This window comes from Eptatretus burgeri, chromosome 9 (assembly GCF_056783735.1).
Source record: "Eptatretus burgeri isolate ZD-2024b chromosome 9, Ebu_testis_v1, whole genome shotgun sequence".
NCBI classification, from domain to species: Eukaryota; Metazoa; Chordata; class Myxini; order Myxiniformes; family Myxinidae; genus Eptatretus; species Eptatretus burgeri.
The window spans coordinates 69,102,950-69,117,949 of record NC_140969.1 but is presented as its reverse complement, the minus strand read 5'-3'; the positions used below and the strand labels follow the sequence as shown (position 1 = coordinate 69,117,949).

Genomic DNA, 15,000 nt, shown 5'->3' with positions numbered 1-15,000 from the left:
GAGGTTTGTTGTTGCCTGTACAAATTCTTCAGAAAGCCCACTGTTGCTGCACAGTATAAAGGTGAGCAGTTAAAAAGACTTCTTGATCAAAGGTGGATGGGACATTTAGCCACCGTCTCTGTGATCATAGGATCTTTTAAGGATATCACATCCTTACTGTCGGAGATTGATGCAGAGTGTGCCTCCGGTGCAGAGATAAGGATGGAGGCTATTGGGCTTTTGCGGGAAGTCTCTGGGCCTGCCTTCATGTTCATTGCTATCTTTGTACAAAAACTGCTGATGTTGTTAGATGGCACTAACAGACTCTTGCAGGCAGAGGACATGGACTTGCTAACGGGGTTGGAACTGGTGGCGAGTGCTACAGAGTGCGTGAAGAAACTCCGCTCTGAGGATGAGTTCACTGATCTGTGGAACAAGGCCAACGATGCTCGCACTTCTACACTTGCACCACCAAAACGGAGACGCACAATGCATAAGAACTTGGAACAGTTTATAGTTTTGGAGACTACAGGACAAAACAACGACAATGACAAGACGGAACTGCAGAGGGTTTTTACAGCGCAATTGACACTGTGCTTGGCGAGATCACTCAGCGCTTCAGTGAGTGCAACACACAACTCGCCCGTTCACTTGATGCCTTGAATCCTGAAAATGGCACGTTTTTGGATCCCCACTTACTCCAGCACATCATGACATTAACAAAGTCAACCATCAGTGAAACAGAGTGTGTGGTTGCAAAGCAGTTTATTCGCTCACAGACAGAAAAGCAGCCAAACGAGAGATGGACAAAACAAAAACTCCTCTCAACATACCACAAAACGCTGGAAGCCATGCCAAGTGTAGTGACTGCTATGAGACTTGGACTAACATTTGGTGCATCCACTGCCATGTGTGAAAACTCATTCTCAACATTGAGGAATGTCTTCACTGACCATCGACGGTCCATGCGCCATGCACGCAAGGCACAACTGGTACGGCTGGCCTTCGAGAGAGACCTCACATGTAAATGCCTGACCGAATGGAAGGAGAAGGTCCTCAGAAGATTCCACACCGAGACACGTCGTCTGCAGCTCTTCTGACAGCGAGTACAGCGGTATAAAAACTATACGAGGAGTTCAGATTGTGTGTGTGACTGCTGGTGATGCGTGTGTGGTTGTGGTTGCAGTGTGGTTGTGGTCAGCACGCGCCGTGGTCGGCTGCTTTGTACTTCTGATGTTTAAGTTAAATGTTGTGTTTGGTGCTTTGCATATCCCATATCTAGTGCTTTGTGCATAACCTTACCTCTGTGTAATTGACTGCTTTAAATGCGGACCTTGTGGTATCTTCAGGCTGGTCGTATTTGCTGTTGATAGTTTAACGTGATGATCGCAGGTCATAGCCTACTGTATCTTATTTCAAAGTGCACTGATTCTGGTGCCAACCTCCACCGTTTGGTCATTGTATCTCTGGTATATTAATTTTCTAATGCCAATTCTTGACAACACCTTGTATAAGTGCACCTGAATTGGTGCCAATTGTCCAATCATTGAATATCTGCATTGTGAATGTGCCAGTTTGTTGCGGCTCTCCTGCATTCGAATAATTTTCGGCCAAAAACATCGGAACATATTAAATCTAGCTGAGATTAATTTGGTTAATATGCGACGGCAACCTCAGTATAGATGTGTCAATGCTGCATGAATGCAATAGTATACCGGGTTATCAAAAATATGAAATATAATAATTGTGCCCCCCCATCCAGTTCATATGCCCCCCTTAATACTGAGCCCTGGCTACGGGCCTGCACAGAGTTGATTCAAATCCAAATTAAAATCAAGTTTACCTCCCTGTCTTTGCTTGCGATGACATTCGCTGCCATTGACCATTGCCACTCCGACGCCACGGTAACTAAGGCGCCCTTTCCCCATCGGCCACGCCTATGCAGCAACATGTCCTGTCATTGGTAACTAAGGCACCCTTTCCCCATCGGCCAACCCTACGCAGCAACGTGTCCTGTCATTGATTTGGTAAATAAATGGCCATAACTTGGGAACCTCTTGCCCGATTAATATCAAACCTTGAAAAGGCACATACTCAGGTCCCAAGCAATATACCTGGCAAGTTTCAATTAGATCGGACCAGTGGTTGTCGAGAAACAGCAGTCACAGGCACACACACACACACACACACACACACACACACACACACACACACACACACACACACACACACACACACACACACACACACACACACACACACACACACACACACATTGCTGGAATTATAGATAGATATACAGTACATATATATATATATATATATATATATATATATATATATATATATATATATATATATATATATATATATATATATATATATATAACACACACATACACACACACACACACACACACACACACACACACACACACACGGATATCCACATCACATTTAGCTCTATTATATTGAGATAAACAATGCTTTTGTCTGAGTTGTATGAGCACAACATAATTTGTGTGAAGAGTTTAACATTTTGCGCTTGTTTCCTCTTTACTGATGCAGCTTATGTCCTATGGTGGAAAGCTAAAGTACAGAGTATACTTTGAAGCCAGGCAAGACTCTGGCAGGTTCTCACGTGAACCAGAGGTTCTGCTGTATGGAAGCAACAAGAAGAACAATGTGGTGATGTACCATGGAGCACGCACTCACAGCAGTGGCATGCATCTTCAGCACAACATTGGTTTCATCGAGGTAAAATCAAAATCACACCACCATGCTGTTATAAATCTAAGATACTGTATTTCATTATGTTAACTCAAATCCATCGAATATCAACACACAATGAAGTTTGTTGTAATTTATACTGGCACCTTACTGTTGTTTCTTGTTTCTTATTTTTATTTTATCTTTTTTTGTTTGAAGTAATTACAGCATTTACTTTGACACTTTGGGTGTATCTTGAAGTATCTCAGATTTAATTGAATGCAGTAACAAGAAACGACGTTTTGGGATCTGTGGATGGTCTTTGACAATCTGGCTCGGTGCAGTCAGTGTTGACGGGTGTATATGTACTTATTATATGTATATGTGGGAAAAATTACATGCCGAGAGCAGGAATCAAATTCATGTCATCTGGAAAACCGTACCAATGTTCTGCCATCTGGGCGACCCACAGGATGCATATGCAATTCTCCCACATGCAGATGCTACTCTTTCCCCTGCTGCTTCTAGGGCACTCGCTGCCTGGCCCTTGCTGCTCCTATGGTTGGCAGTTTATTCATTGAAAATCAGACACGAATCATCTGAAGCAACGCATCACGGATGCATGTGCAGGGATTGATGGAAATGCTGCATGAATACACCATGTTAATTGCAATTTTGCACAGTGCATTGAACTGTGCATTTCTCATGAGGGACAACACATTGAACATGTCATGGAATGTATTGTTATGCAATGTCACTAAACCATTCATAATGTATATTCGCCAATGTTTCCAGACTTTATGGCCACCCTGTATGTGTGTGTGTGTGTGTTCATATATATATATATATATATATATATATATATATATATATATATATATATATATATATATATATATATATATATATATATATATATATATATATATATATATATATATATATATATATATATATATATATATATATATATATATATATATATGTATATATATATATATATATATATATATATATGTGTATATATATATATATATATATATATATATATGTGTATATATATATATATATATATTGTTGTGAATTCACGCCCGCCGGCATGCGATCGGCTGCTCGACTCGAATGGCGGCCGCCTCGCCCACCGGAACGGACAATTCTGTCGTGACCCTCTCGGAACAACGCCGGGAGCTAGTTACGGGTGGGGGTTTAACCCCACCACAACCGTGCCAATTGCCCACCCACGCAGGATAGGGTTGCTTGCCAAATTCGATCTACCTAAGTACCTGCACGGATGGTCGACCGGGCGATCGTACCTCGCCGCAGGCCGACTCCGGACACGAACCGCTTACGTGGTCCGTTCCGTGCTACAGTGATAACCGAGCGGTGTTATCGTCGGCCTCGACGGTTCCGATTAATTATCGGGTGTATTAAGCCCACTACGAACCCTTTACGTGAAGCAGGATGGATTGTCAATTAAGAAAAGACGAAGCGAAATGGGAAAACAGTTCACACAATGCACATTTATTACGCGACACACGGAAAGCACACATATACAGCCAAACAGTCAAAATGCACATTTAGCAACCCAAACAATAAAAGCAACGACGACGCAGAGTTACAACCGAATAAGACCGACACACGGAAACACTTACACAGTTCTACTTTCCAAGACACGGCGCCAACACACATTCACACAAAAACCCCGAAAAGAAATGGTGACTTCCCTTTGGGCCGTCGAGTCCCTCTTCCACGTCCGTCGACGTGTTCGCGCCTGGCCGCGACTCCGTGCCCTGGCGGGGTAGGCGAGTCCTCTCCGACGTCCCTCGCGTCGGCACGTGTTGGCCGCTCGACGCCACGGACGGAGTTTCCGGCGCTATCCCAGCGCGGATAGAAGGGGGGGGAAACGTTGTTGCTCAAGGTCGTGGTGTGGCTCCGTCCCGCCAGCGGGGTCTCGGGACCGCCCCACAAAAGACCAGGCCATCGGCCACCAGGAAGAGAAGAGGACGAGCGAGCCGGAAGACAGGAAGAGAGCAAGAGCAACAACAGCGCTCCTTCCATGTCCGACTTTTTATCCCCCGGGGCTCCGCCCTTCACTCCGCCCCCGTTTTCGGCTCCACCCTCCTTCGAGAGGGTTCTCGAAGAGGGGAGTTCCCTCACCCTGACCGCCTCACTCTGGTCATCCACCAATCGGCGGCGAGCTGCCCCTCCCCCTTCTCCTCCCTCACACCAAGCGCGGAGAAGAATGGCGCGAAAAACCCACCAGCATCGTTGGCAGTTTTCGTCCGTTTTAAATAAAAGATAGGGAAAGAAAAACGACTTACTCAAAGCGTCGCAGCCCGGATGGATCACATAAATTCCCTCTAGACAACGGATTTGGGCTAACTACACATGTACTTAAGAGATATCTCACCTACGGCACCTGAATGGTGGTTTGCGAATTTCCACACCCGTAACAATATATATATATATATATATATATATATATATATATATATATATATATATATATATATATATATATATATATATATATATATATATCAGGTTCCAAGGCTGATTGAGATCAGGCAATGTCCACACTGATCATGGTGGAGAAGAGCTTTAATTCACATCAAAACATGTATTCATGAGAGAGAGAGACAGACAGAATACCCACAGTTGTCCAGCTCAATCTAACTCTGGCTATCTTAGCATTTTGGCTTGCTCTATATATACTTTGTTCTGTCTCTCTTGTGGGCCATCTGTTCTCCAATGCCAGGGATCAATTTTCTTTGAAGTGGAAAACCCCAGTACTGTTTTCTCTCTTTGAACTGGCAAAGTATTGATCTTTCATAAGCAGGAAGATCTGTTTTTGGTCAATGTTTGGCGAAGAATACCTCGAGTGACAGGAAGATCTTCATCACAGCATTCCATCTTTTTGCTCTGCTAGCCAGATGTTCAGCAGTAAAGATAAATCAATAAATGCTTGTTGGCTTTTTTAAAAGGTTACTTTCGACCGTTTAAAGTAATTGCACCAAAAATGTCTGTTTTTCAGTGTTGGGAGATGTTTAACAGCTCCACAATTGCTCCTCTGTTGCTTTGAAACATTGTGGAAAAGAAACAACACAGCTACACAATAATTTTGAGAGATGGAGTATCCATGGATCGGCAGGACGGCAGTCAGCAGTCTTCTTTAAAGGTGGTCCACTCTGATGGTCAACTCCAAGTGGCCCATGACGGTGCGGAGGTTCCTCCTGCACCTCCTCGCCTGGAAAGAAACAACTACCTACCTCCCAACCGGTCCACCAACACTCAAACACCTCTGTAGAATACTGGATACATTTCACCAATTCTAAATTCAACATAGGTTATGAGGAAGCAGAGTTACTTTCTAAAGCGACTCACACAAAGTTCTTTACGCACAACAGACAAGATTATATTTTAACTAACTAGTGTTCGTTATGAACGACAAGTATAAATTTATTTTAGCTTACTACTGTTCTTTATGAACGACAAGAAAAATATATTTGGCTCACTATTGTTCTTTATGAACGACAAGAAAAATATATTTGGCTAACTATTGTTCTTTATGAACGACAAGAAAAATATATTTGGCTAACTATTGTTCTTTTTGAACAACAAATAAGAATATAATTTTTACTAACTGCAAGCCAGAGTAAAAATAAGAAAGTTAAAAATCCCAATATTTTCCCACAAGGCAATGTTTAAACTTTAGATAGTATTTCTTTCCATCCCTCCATTGGTGCAAGCAATTCGAGACACTCATCGAATGTGAGTTTGAGCAGAGTGTTCTTTATGAACGACCAGGAATTCCTTTAAAAAGTTTTTGTCAATCCCAAAAGTACTAGTGTCTGTACTTTCAGATTTCCCAAAAAATAATACCACTATCACGGTGTCTCGACTACATTTTAAACTAGGTTCTTCATTTTCTGGGTTTTCTGGGTCTTCAGATATTGTTGGTCCAGGGAAACTTCATGCACCACCATTGTCGTCACTGTGGTAAATCTCCTCACACACACACACACACACACACACACACACACACACACACACACACACACACACACACACACACACACACACACACACACACACACACACACACACACACCGATCACTGCTTTTATGCATGCCATGATGACAATAGCACTGAATATCATAAGGCCAACGATCAATATGTGGAATATCCATGTTCCCCATCCACCAAACACTTCCATTACCCATGATCTGAACCCTTCTATACACACTTTGTTCTGCCCCTCTTGTGGGCCATCTGTTCTCCAATGCCAGGGATCAATTTTCTATATAATGGAAGGAGGCATGATGGAAGGCGGGAGGCATGATATATAATGGAAGGAGGCATTCTATATAATGGAATAATAATGGAGGCATGATTAAAATAGTCATGGTACTCTGCAGCTACCTTCCTGAGGTGTTCCGCGAGGTCACAGAAATATACCATTAATGATGTCTGGGATTCCGCAAGATTATTTATTCGTATCCTTATATCTATCCTTGTCCCAGTTATCCCTTCATTTAACAATATGCCTGGTTTCAGGCGTACAATGCCTTTGTCCCCTTCATCCCGTGGCACACGAGATGCATAATTGTATATAAGGGCTCTATAAGTGTTTTCCCATATACGCTTTCCTCATGCAATTGATCCCAATGTTTACCTTTTTTGGTCATCTTTACCGAGATGACCTAATAAAGCCGGACCAAATGTCCGTCGTCCGTCCGTACGTCAACAATTTTTCTTTCTGATCTTGATGAAACTGAGTATGTGGGTAGAGGTCGATGAGTGTTGCACAACGATATAATTTTTGTCCGGGTTCAAGGTTAGGGTCAAGGTCACGAGGTCACGTAAGTTATAAAAATCGCCATTATCAAAACCTATCTAGTCTGCCATTCTACAAGATATTCGGCAACTGTTTATTGATTATGATAGTAAAAAATATTATCTTGTATCTAACTGGACAGATTTTTGAATTTCCGTCCCGTTTGGCTGCCACGTGACCTGGAAGATAGTCAAAAACACCTCCCGGTACAAAGAAAACTTTTTACTTCCGATCTTGATGAAATTTGGTATGTGGGTCGAGGTCGATGAGTGATACCCAACGACATATTTTTTTTCCGGATTCGAGGTCAGGGTCAAGGTCACGAGGTCACGAAAGTTGTGAAAGTCACCATTTTCAAAACCTATCTCGTCTGTCATTTTAGGAGATATCTGGCAACGGTTCATCGATTATGATAGTAAAAACATTATAGAGATGATCGTCACCCCCACACGGGGGTAATTTTTCTTCCTTGCGTACCCTGTCACACCCCCTTCCTTGTTTCCCCTATTAATGACCGACCAAACATTCTGCTCTCTATGACATTCCCAAAATGCCCTCACTATCTGTTATTGTCCATATTATCACGATTATGCACATGATAATCAAAAGCACTGCCACATCTGTCATAAACCTCCAGTAACATTCTTTCTCTTTTTGATTTCCTGTATCCTTTTGCAATGTGATGCGTGAATCCATGATTGACTTACCTTTCCACTTGACAGCTCCTTTGGTAACCAATAATACCTGAAAGGGTCCAGTCCAATGCATCTTCAGGACGTTCCTCCATTCGAACACCCTGTTGTCCACCCAGTCGGCGTGTTCCTCCGCAGCCTCCCTTCCAACCCACCGTCAAACTCTTTCACAATATTTATTAGCATCACAAGAGTTAATCTTCATGTATATATGTCCATATATTTTACTGACATTTTACCAATAATTATATGTACTGTTTGGCCTCGCACTTCGAGTGGTGACTTGGGATCCCAGAGCCCTGAGCTCAAATTTCATTTACCACTGAACCAACCCCAGAGGGCTGACTCAGCCTGTCATTCCTTCAAGACTGGCAAAAATGAACATCAGTACACTGGTACTAGGGGCACCGCATCAGCAGCACAGTCATGCCCCAACCAGTGATGCAACCAACAGCCAAAAAGGCAGCACACACCACAAACATTTGATAATACACATAGCTTCGACTAAAATTTTTGATTTCACAAATTTTCGATTTTCTCCCACCTCTGCAAGTCCTTGAATGTACCACGTTCTCAGCACCTCCTTCTACATCAGCCCCTTTTGCTCGTGCAACTCATTTTTATGAGCCAAATGAGCAAACACTTTTTGCCAACCACTTTACCCTTTCTTAAGACCATATTGTTGTGGGGGGCTGGGTATCTGCAGCGAGCCCGACCGCTAGAGGGAGCAGTAGAGTCGGTTCCAGCGAGCACACCCTCAAAAGGAAATAGACCTTGTCGGGTCTTTACCCCCCGCTTGGAGGGAAGGTGAGCTGGAGGTAAGAAGCTTGCTTGGACCTTCCTGCCTCGTGCAATCCTTGATAATCCGGCTCGGCTGGACTTGAACATGCAACTTGATCCCGCTGCAAGCACCAGGTAGTTAGGTAGCGTTGGTTGCCAATGGAATTCCCCCACAGACACTCGGCATGTATGCTCGTTGAAAAGGCCGATGGTGGAAGGAAGCCAGGGAGGATGTCGTTGTTGTTGCTTTTGCTTCATATGTGCTCAATATTTTACTATCGATTTACCATTCTCGACTAGTACACTTTGCGATATTAAATACCTTCTTATTTCCAAAGTTCCCCTACATTGTGTCATCCTGTACAGTATACACATATCAGGAATATGCTTTCACCCTCGGCTAGATTGCATACCGCAATTAGCACAGTATCACTTTCGAAGATGTTATTTTCAGTGTACACTACATACCCTGACAGTTATGTCCAGTGTCGGACATCTTTCGATTCCAACCATTCCAAAAAATTAAAATAAAATAAAATATTTTCCTCTTTATTATAACACCTCCTAACACTCAGTATAGCCCACAAGCCATTACCCCACAATATTCTCAAGGCTCCACTCAACGCATGTTCCCAACACGTTACTTGGGTCCTGCACAGCTGCAGCCTTGCCCCTGGCACCTCTTCGCCCCCGGTAGCCAGTACCCCCAAAAGGACCAAGACGTTTCCCATTCTGCCTTGAATTCCGGTGACTATTTGCTCACCCTCCTTCCACAATAGGCCCCTCTTGACTCTCTGCTGGTTGACGGGCCTCTTTTCTTTCTCTTGGCTGTAATTTTACCATTGTGCAATTTATGACAGCCATGTGGTGTTGTTGGCGGCTGCTCACAATCTTCTCTCGCAGCGATTAATTTTACCAATCAAGAAACGAGCATTTTCGGTGGTCGGCCAAAGGTCATTTTCAGCACAAAGATTACACTCAGCGGTTTGCAGTTGCCCTTTTGCGGGAACAGTCGGGGCTGTAATTTGGATTTTACTCAGGGTCCAGCACACAATGGTCTTGTCTTTGTGAAAGACACCTTGGGGGCTTTAAGGCCCATCAGCTGCCGCAAACGTCGGTAGACAACACAACCAAACAGGACACGTCCATCCGAGGGCCCAAACGCACGTTCTGTGATCGACTACCATCTATATATTATGTATGCAATTTATATTTTCCTTTCACCTGGCCCTATATCATGTTTGTAAATCTATAAGGCCAGAATAAATGACTTTGCAAACTTACACGGTACTTTTGACACGGCCCAGATGTTAACTCCACTCGTGCTTCGTGCTTGCCCCTCACTGGGTGGCCCTCACCTCGAACATCCAAGAGCTCCACACACGGCTTACTTCGTACATTCAACCACATTTCCCTGTAAAATCACCACGATCGACTGTGAAACCTAGATCCTGATAATAATGATGCAACCAATCGTGCTGATAATTTCCATGTTTCATTCGGTTTAAAAAAAAAAAAAGATATTTCTTTTACAAAGCCAGTCTCCCCCTCTTCAGGCAAACCCCACGCAGCCCGACGAACCGGCAAATCAAAATCGTTTGAAGCTCATTCATATTAAAACAATTCTCAAACATGATATTACAATTCAACGCTCTCCCCCCTCTGTATCCACAACAAAACTGTGTATGCACTTCGACCCTCACGTACTCACACACATTAAAACGTATACAAATTAATTTAGACACCTTTCAGAACTCTTTGACTCTTCTGAACACCTCGCATTAAATTATTTTTTATTTCAAATCTCAGAGGTCAGGGCAAGTTTCTTTGGTGTGGGAACACGACCCCCCCACCCTTTACCCTTCAGGCAAAACGCACACATTCCTCCACGTCACAATGGGGAATCCATCCCTCCCACCTTTCCTTTTTCACGTATCGTTTTCACGAGCAGCCTAGCTTCGTCTGTTGTCCATTCAGCACCTTCCCTAGCTTTTTTTCACACATATGGGGACAACACTGCTTGACATAACACCCCAATGTCGCGATGCATGCAGCGGTGTGCCTCAACCCACTGCGTTATTCACTCCTTTATTGCTCCTGCATTTCCTCTCAGCTCTAACACTCTTTCCTTCATTGATCTTAATTCGATTTCTTTAAACGGTCGGTACACTGACTGAGCTTGCACTCCTCCTGGTCCCGCCGGAGTTATTTCTTGAACCGGGAAGGCAGAAGCTGTGGCCATCAGCCCCATACTTTCCAGGTTCGGAAACAAACTTGATGTGTTATTAACATATGCAGATGGATCACCTGCATTACTTCCCTGAGCTTCCTGCCCTTGCACTACAATATCGGAGGCAGTTACAGAGGTGGGATCAATCTCAATCCCTGGTTGTTGCAATCCTTTAACCTGTGTTTCTAATTTCAACAGTTTCCGTTTTACTAAATTTCTAGCCACTTCACTTATTTTGTAGGGCCTCTTCTTCCCACATTTTACAAGCTTCAAGATCTGGCTCTGGTTCTAACTTCTCACTTGGCCGTTGTTCTAATCGACAGGACAAGTCATCTATAATTTCTGTTCTTAAGGAGCCCCATCTCGGGAATGGGCATGGGTCTTCCTTTGTCCATTTATGCCATAATGCCAATTGAGTACATGACTTAACTCCATATTTTCCATACATCATTCCCGCCACGGTATTCGTGGATGGGGCATTATTATCCAACTTTAGTTTCGACGTTTTATTTCCCATTTTTCCTTGGTCCTTCCGAGAATATTCTTGGGCCGTTCAGTATTTCCCGCCTGGGGGGCGTTCTCGGTCTGGGTCGGGCGTCTTTCACACCTTCCCACGGATCCTCACACTCCCTTGCACACCTTCCGCACCCTCAATCTCCCAACGGGAATACCTTGGGTTGGGTCAGGAGTTTTTTTCACACTCTTTCCCTTCCCTCAATCTCCCGTTTAGACCCTGTCTCCAGAGATATTCTTGGGTTGCCCTTCCCTGGGTTTCCCTCAACCTCCCAATGGACCCTATCCCCAGAGATGTTCTTGGGTTACCCTTCCCTGGGTTTCCCTCAACCTCCCAATGGACCCTAACCTTCCCGGGGTACCCCCCCCCCTTTTGATGTGTACAAAAGCTCCCTCTTCCCGTTCTTTTAAGATAAGGACAGATCACAAAGAGCAGCAAACTTGCATGCCCTGGTGCGAGAAAAGAGGCAGTTCTTCTTTCCTTATCTTAAGCTGGCCGGCTCTCTCCTCTTTTGTCTCACCAGGCCAGTTCTTTTCTTCTTGGTCTGCTTATCCTTCGCCGACTATGCCAAATGTCGAGATCAGGTTCCAAGGCTGATTGAGATTGAGCAATGTCCACACTGATCATGGTAGAGAAGAGTTTTAATTCACATCAAAACATGTATACATGGGAGAGAGACAGACAGAATATCCACAGTCGTCCAGCTCAATCTAACTCTGGCTAGCTTAGCATTTTTGCTTGCTCTATATACACTTTGTTCTGCCGCTCTTGTGGGCCATCTGTTCTCCAATGCCAGGGATCAATTTTCTTTGAAGTGGAAAACCCCAGTCCTGTTTTCTCTCTTTGGACTGGCAAAGTATTGATCTTTCATTAGCAGGAAGGTCTGTTTTTGGTCAATGTTTGGCTAAGAATACCTCGAGTGACAGGAAGATCTTTATCACAGCATTCCATCTTTTTGCTCTGCTAGCCAGACGTTCAGCAGTAAAGATAAATCAATAAATGCTTGTGGCCTTTTTTAAAAGGTTACTTTCGACCGTTTAAAGTAATTCCACCAAAAATGTCTGTTTTTCAGTGTTGGGAGATGTTCAACAGCTCCACATATATACATACTCGCAAATACAACCTGTCACTTCGCTGATGGGAATATTAAGTTGGTGGGGGGGGGGAGAAAGAGGGAGAGAGGAAGGAGGATAGAGAGGGAAGGGAGGGAGAGAGGACAGGGGTGAGGTGGAGAGGGAGAGGGGAGAGAGGGATCGAGGTGGGAGGGAGAGGGGTAGCAGAGAGAGGGATAGGGAAGGGATGGGGGTGAGACAGGCAGAGCGGTGAGGGAGGTAAGAGGGGTGGGGAGAGGGAGAGGAGAGGGTAAAAGGGGAGGGAGAGAGGAGGAGAGCAGAGAGGGGATTCCGACAGGTGTGATGTCTAATTTAACGTACATCCGAGAGACAGCACACACATTGATGAAACCCACTGCCTGTGAAACTCCGAGATGACAGTTTATAGCGGGGTCAGGATTCGAATGCAGGCGAGACAGTTTTGAGCGAGCATGCAAACCTCTCGGCTATCCTGAGGTCGCGTGAGGGGATGGGGTGGTCGAGGCTGCACGAGGGGAGTGGGAGGTAGAGGCTTGCGAGGGGAGGGGGAAGTAGAGGCTGCATGGGGGCAGGGGGAGGTAGAGGCTGTATGAGGGGAGGGGAGGTAGAGGCTGCACGAAGGGAGGGGGAAGTAGAGGCTGCACGAGGGGAGGGGGAGGTAGAGGCTGCATGAGGGCAGGGGGAAGTAGAGGCTGCGCACGGGGAGGGGAAGGCAGTGTTAGGGGAAGGGAGGCAGTGTAAGGGGAAGGGAGGCAGCATAAGGGCAAGGGAAGGAAGTGTGGAGGGAGGGGGAAGGAAGGTAATGTAATGGGAGGGTAGGCCTCATACAAGGGCATTACCGGAGTGATAAAACATGCCCAAACAGCAACATTTTATTTTTAGCCACCGTGTTATTTGTCCAACTGGGTGGGAACATTTAAAAATTAAAACCCATGTTATCGACCTGGCAAAGACCTGCACAGTCATTGTCACAAAAGGAGAAGATGCCATTAGCAACACAAGGAAGTCACTGGATGCTGTGTCTCCATGTTGTCATGAAGAAGCTGACACTCGAATATTTGAACATGCCAGGGATGCAACGACGGATGGTAGCAAGTCCATTATCATTAAGGCTAATGACATGGACGTAGAAGTCAGAGCAATATCTGAACTGTCATCCTTACAGGAACTTGGTCTTGAGAACATGTGGATTGCCTTTGGCCAAGGAGCCAAGGTGCGATGGATTCCAGTCCATGAGGTCGTTTCTGCAATAGGGCCTGAGAAAGCTGGAGGGATCCCGTACTTCCATGCGTTCACTGGATGTGACGTTGTGTCTGCCTTCCGCAGTAAAGGGAAGAAAACTGCATAGCAGACTTGGAACGTCTTTGATGATGTTTCTGAAGCATTCACCAATCTCAGCCAGCATCCAACATTGATTCGTGATCTTGACTTTTTTTGAAGTTTTTTTTTTTTTTCAAATTTTTCAAAATTTGGATTTTCAAATGGCCAATCAGTCAGATTTGATGAGAATCCCCTGGAGAACAAATGTGCCAAATTTGATGCTTGTATCATCATTTACACGATTCCTCTAAAAAATTATCTGCCCCACTATGTTGAAATTGATTATGATGGCCGCGGCCGTAAAATCCCATTAAATAGAAACTACCGTCTAAAATCCCCACCCCCGGCCGAGGGGCCTCACCACCGAGCCAATAACCTTCCTGGAGCCCGTCCTGACATTTTTTGTTTCAGAGGTGTTTTTTGTTTCCCCCTCACCAACCCCCTTTAGGCTATGACTGCCGTGGCCCAATAGGGAACTGATACAGGGCTCGCGTCAGACCGATGTAGAGAAGATTAAATTCATTCAAAAAGAACCCGGGCGACGCCGGGTACATTCAGCTAGTATATATGTATATGTATATGTGTATATGTATATGTATATATATATATATATATATATATATATATATATATATATATATATACAATATATATATATATACACACATGTACATGTGTATATTTCCATGTGCAACACAGTGCGCTTCGGGGGAGGTAGGAAGGAGAAATACTGGTGTATGAGGTCTGGCAATGGGAGGTGGGTGTTGTGAAATATGGGGGGTGCAGTGCAACTGCCAGAGGAAACTGTGATGGCGAATCAGTAGGATGCTCTTTTGTGCATCCAAAG

General features: G+C 44.4%; 1 protein-coding gene across 1 annotated transcript in view; it reads left to right on the top strand.

Moving 5' to 3' along the window:
• LOC147020301 (laminin subunit alpha-1-like) overlaps positions 1–15,000 on the top strand; it is a 309,126-nt gene that overhangs the window by 153,687 nt on the left and 140,439 nt on the right. The window contains exon 26 of the mRNA XM_085895590.1: positions 2,548–2,736. Within this exon, the coding sequence (XP_085751716.1) occupies positions 2,548–2,736 (189 nt within the window). The remainder of the gene's footprint in view (positions 1–2,547; positions 2,737–15,000) is intronic.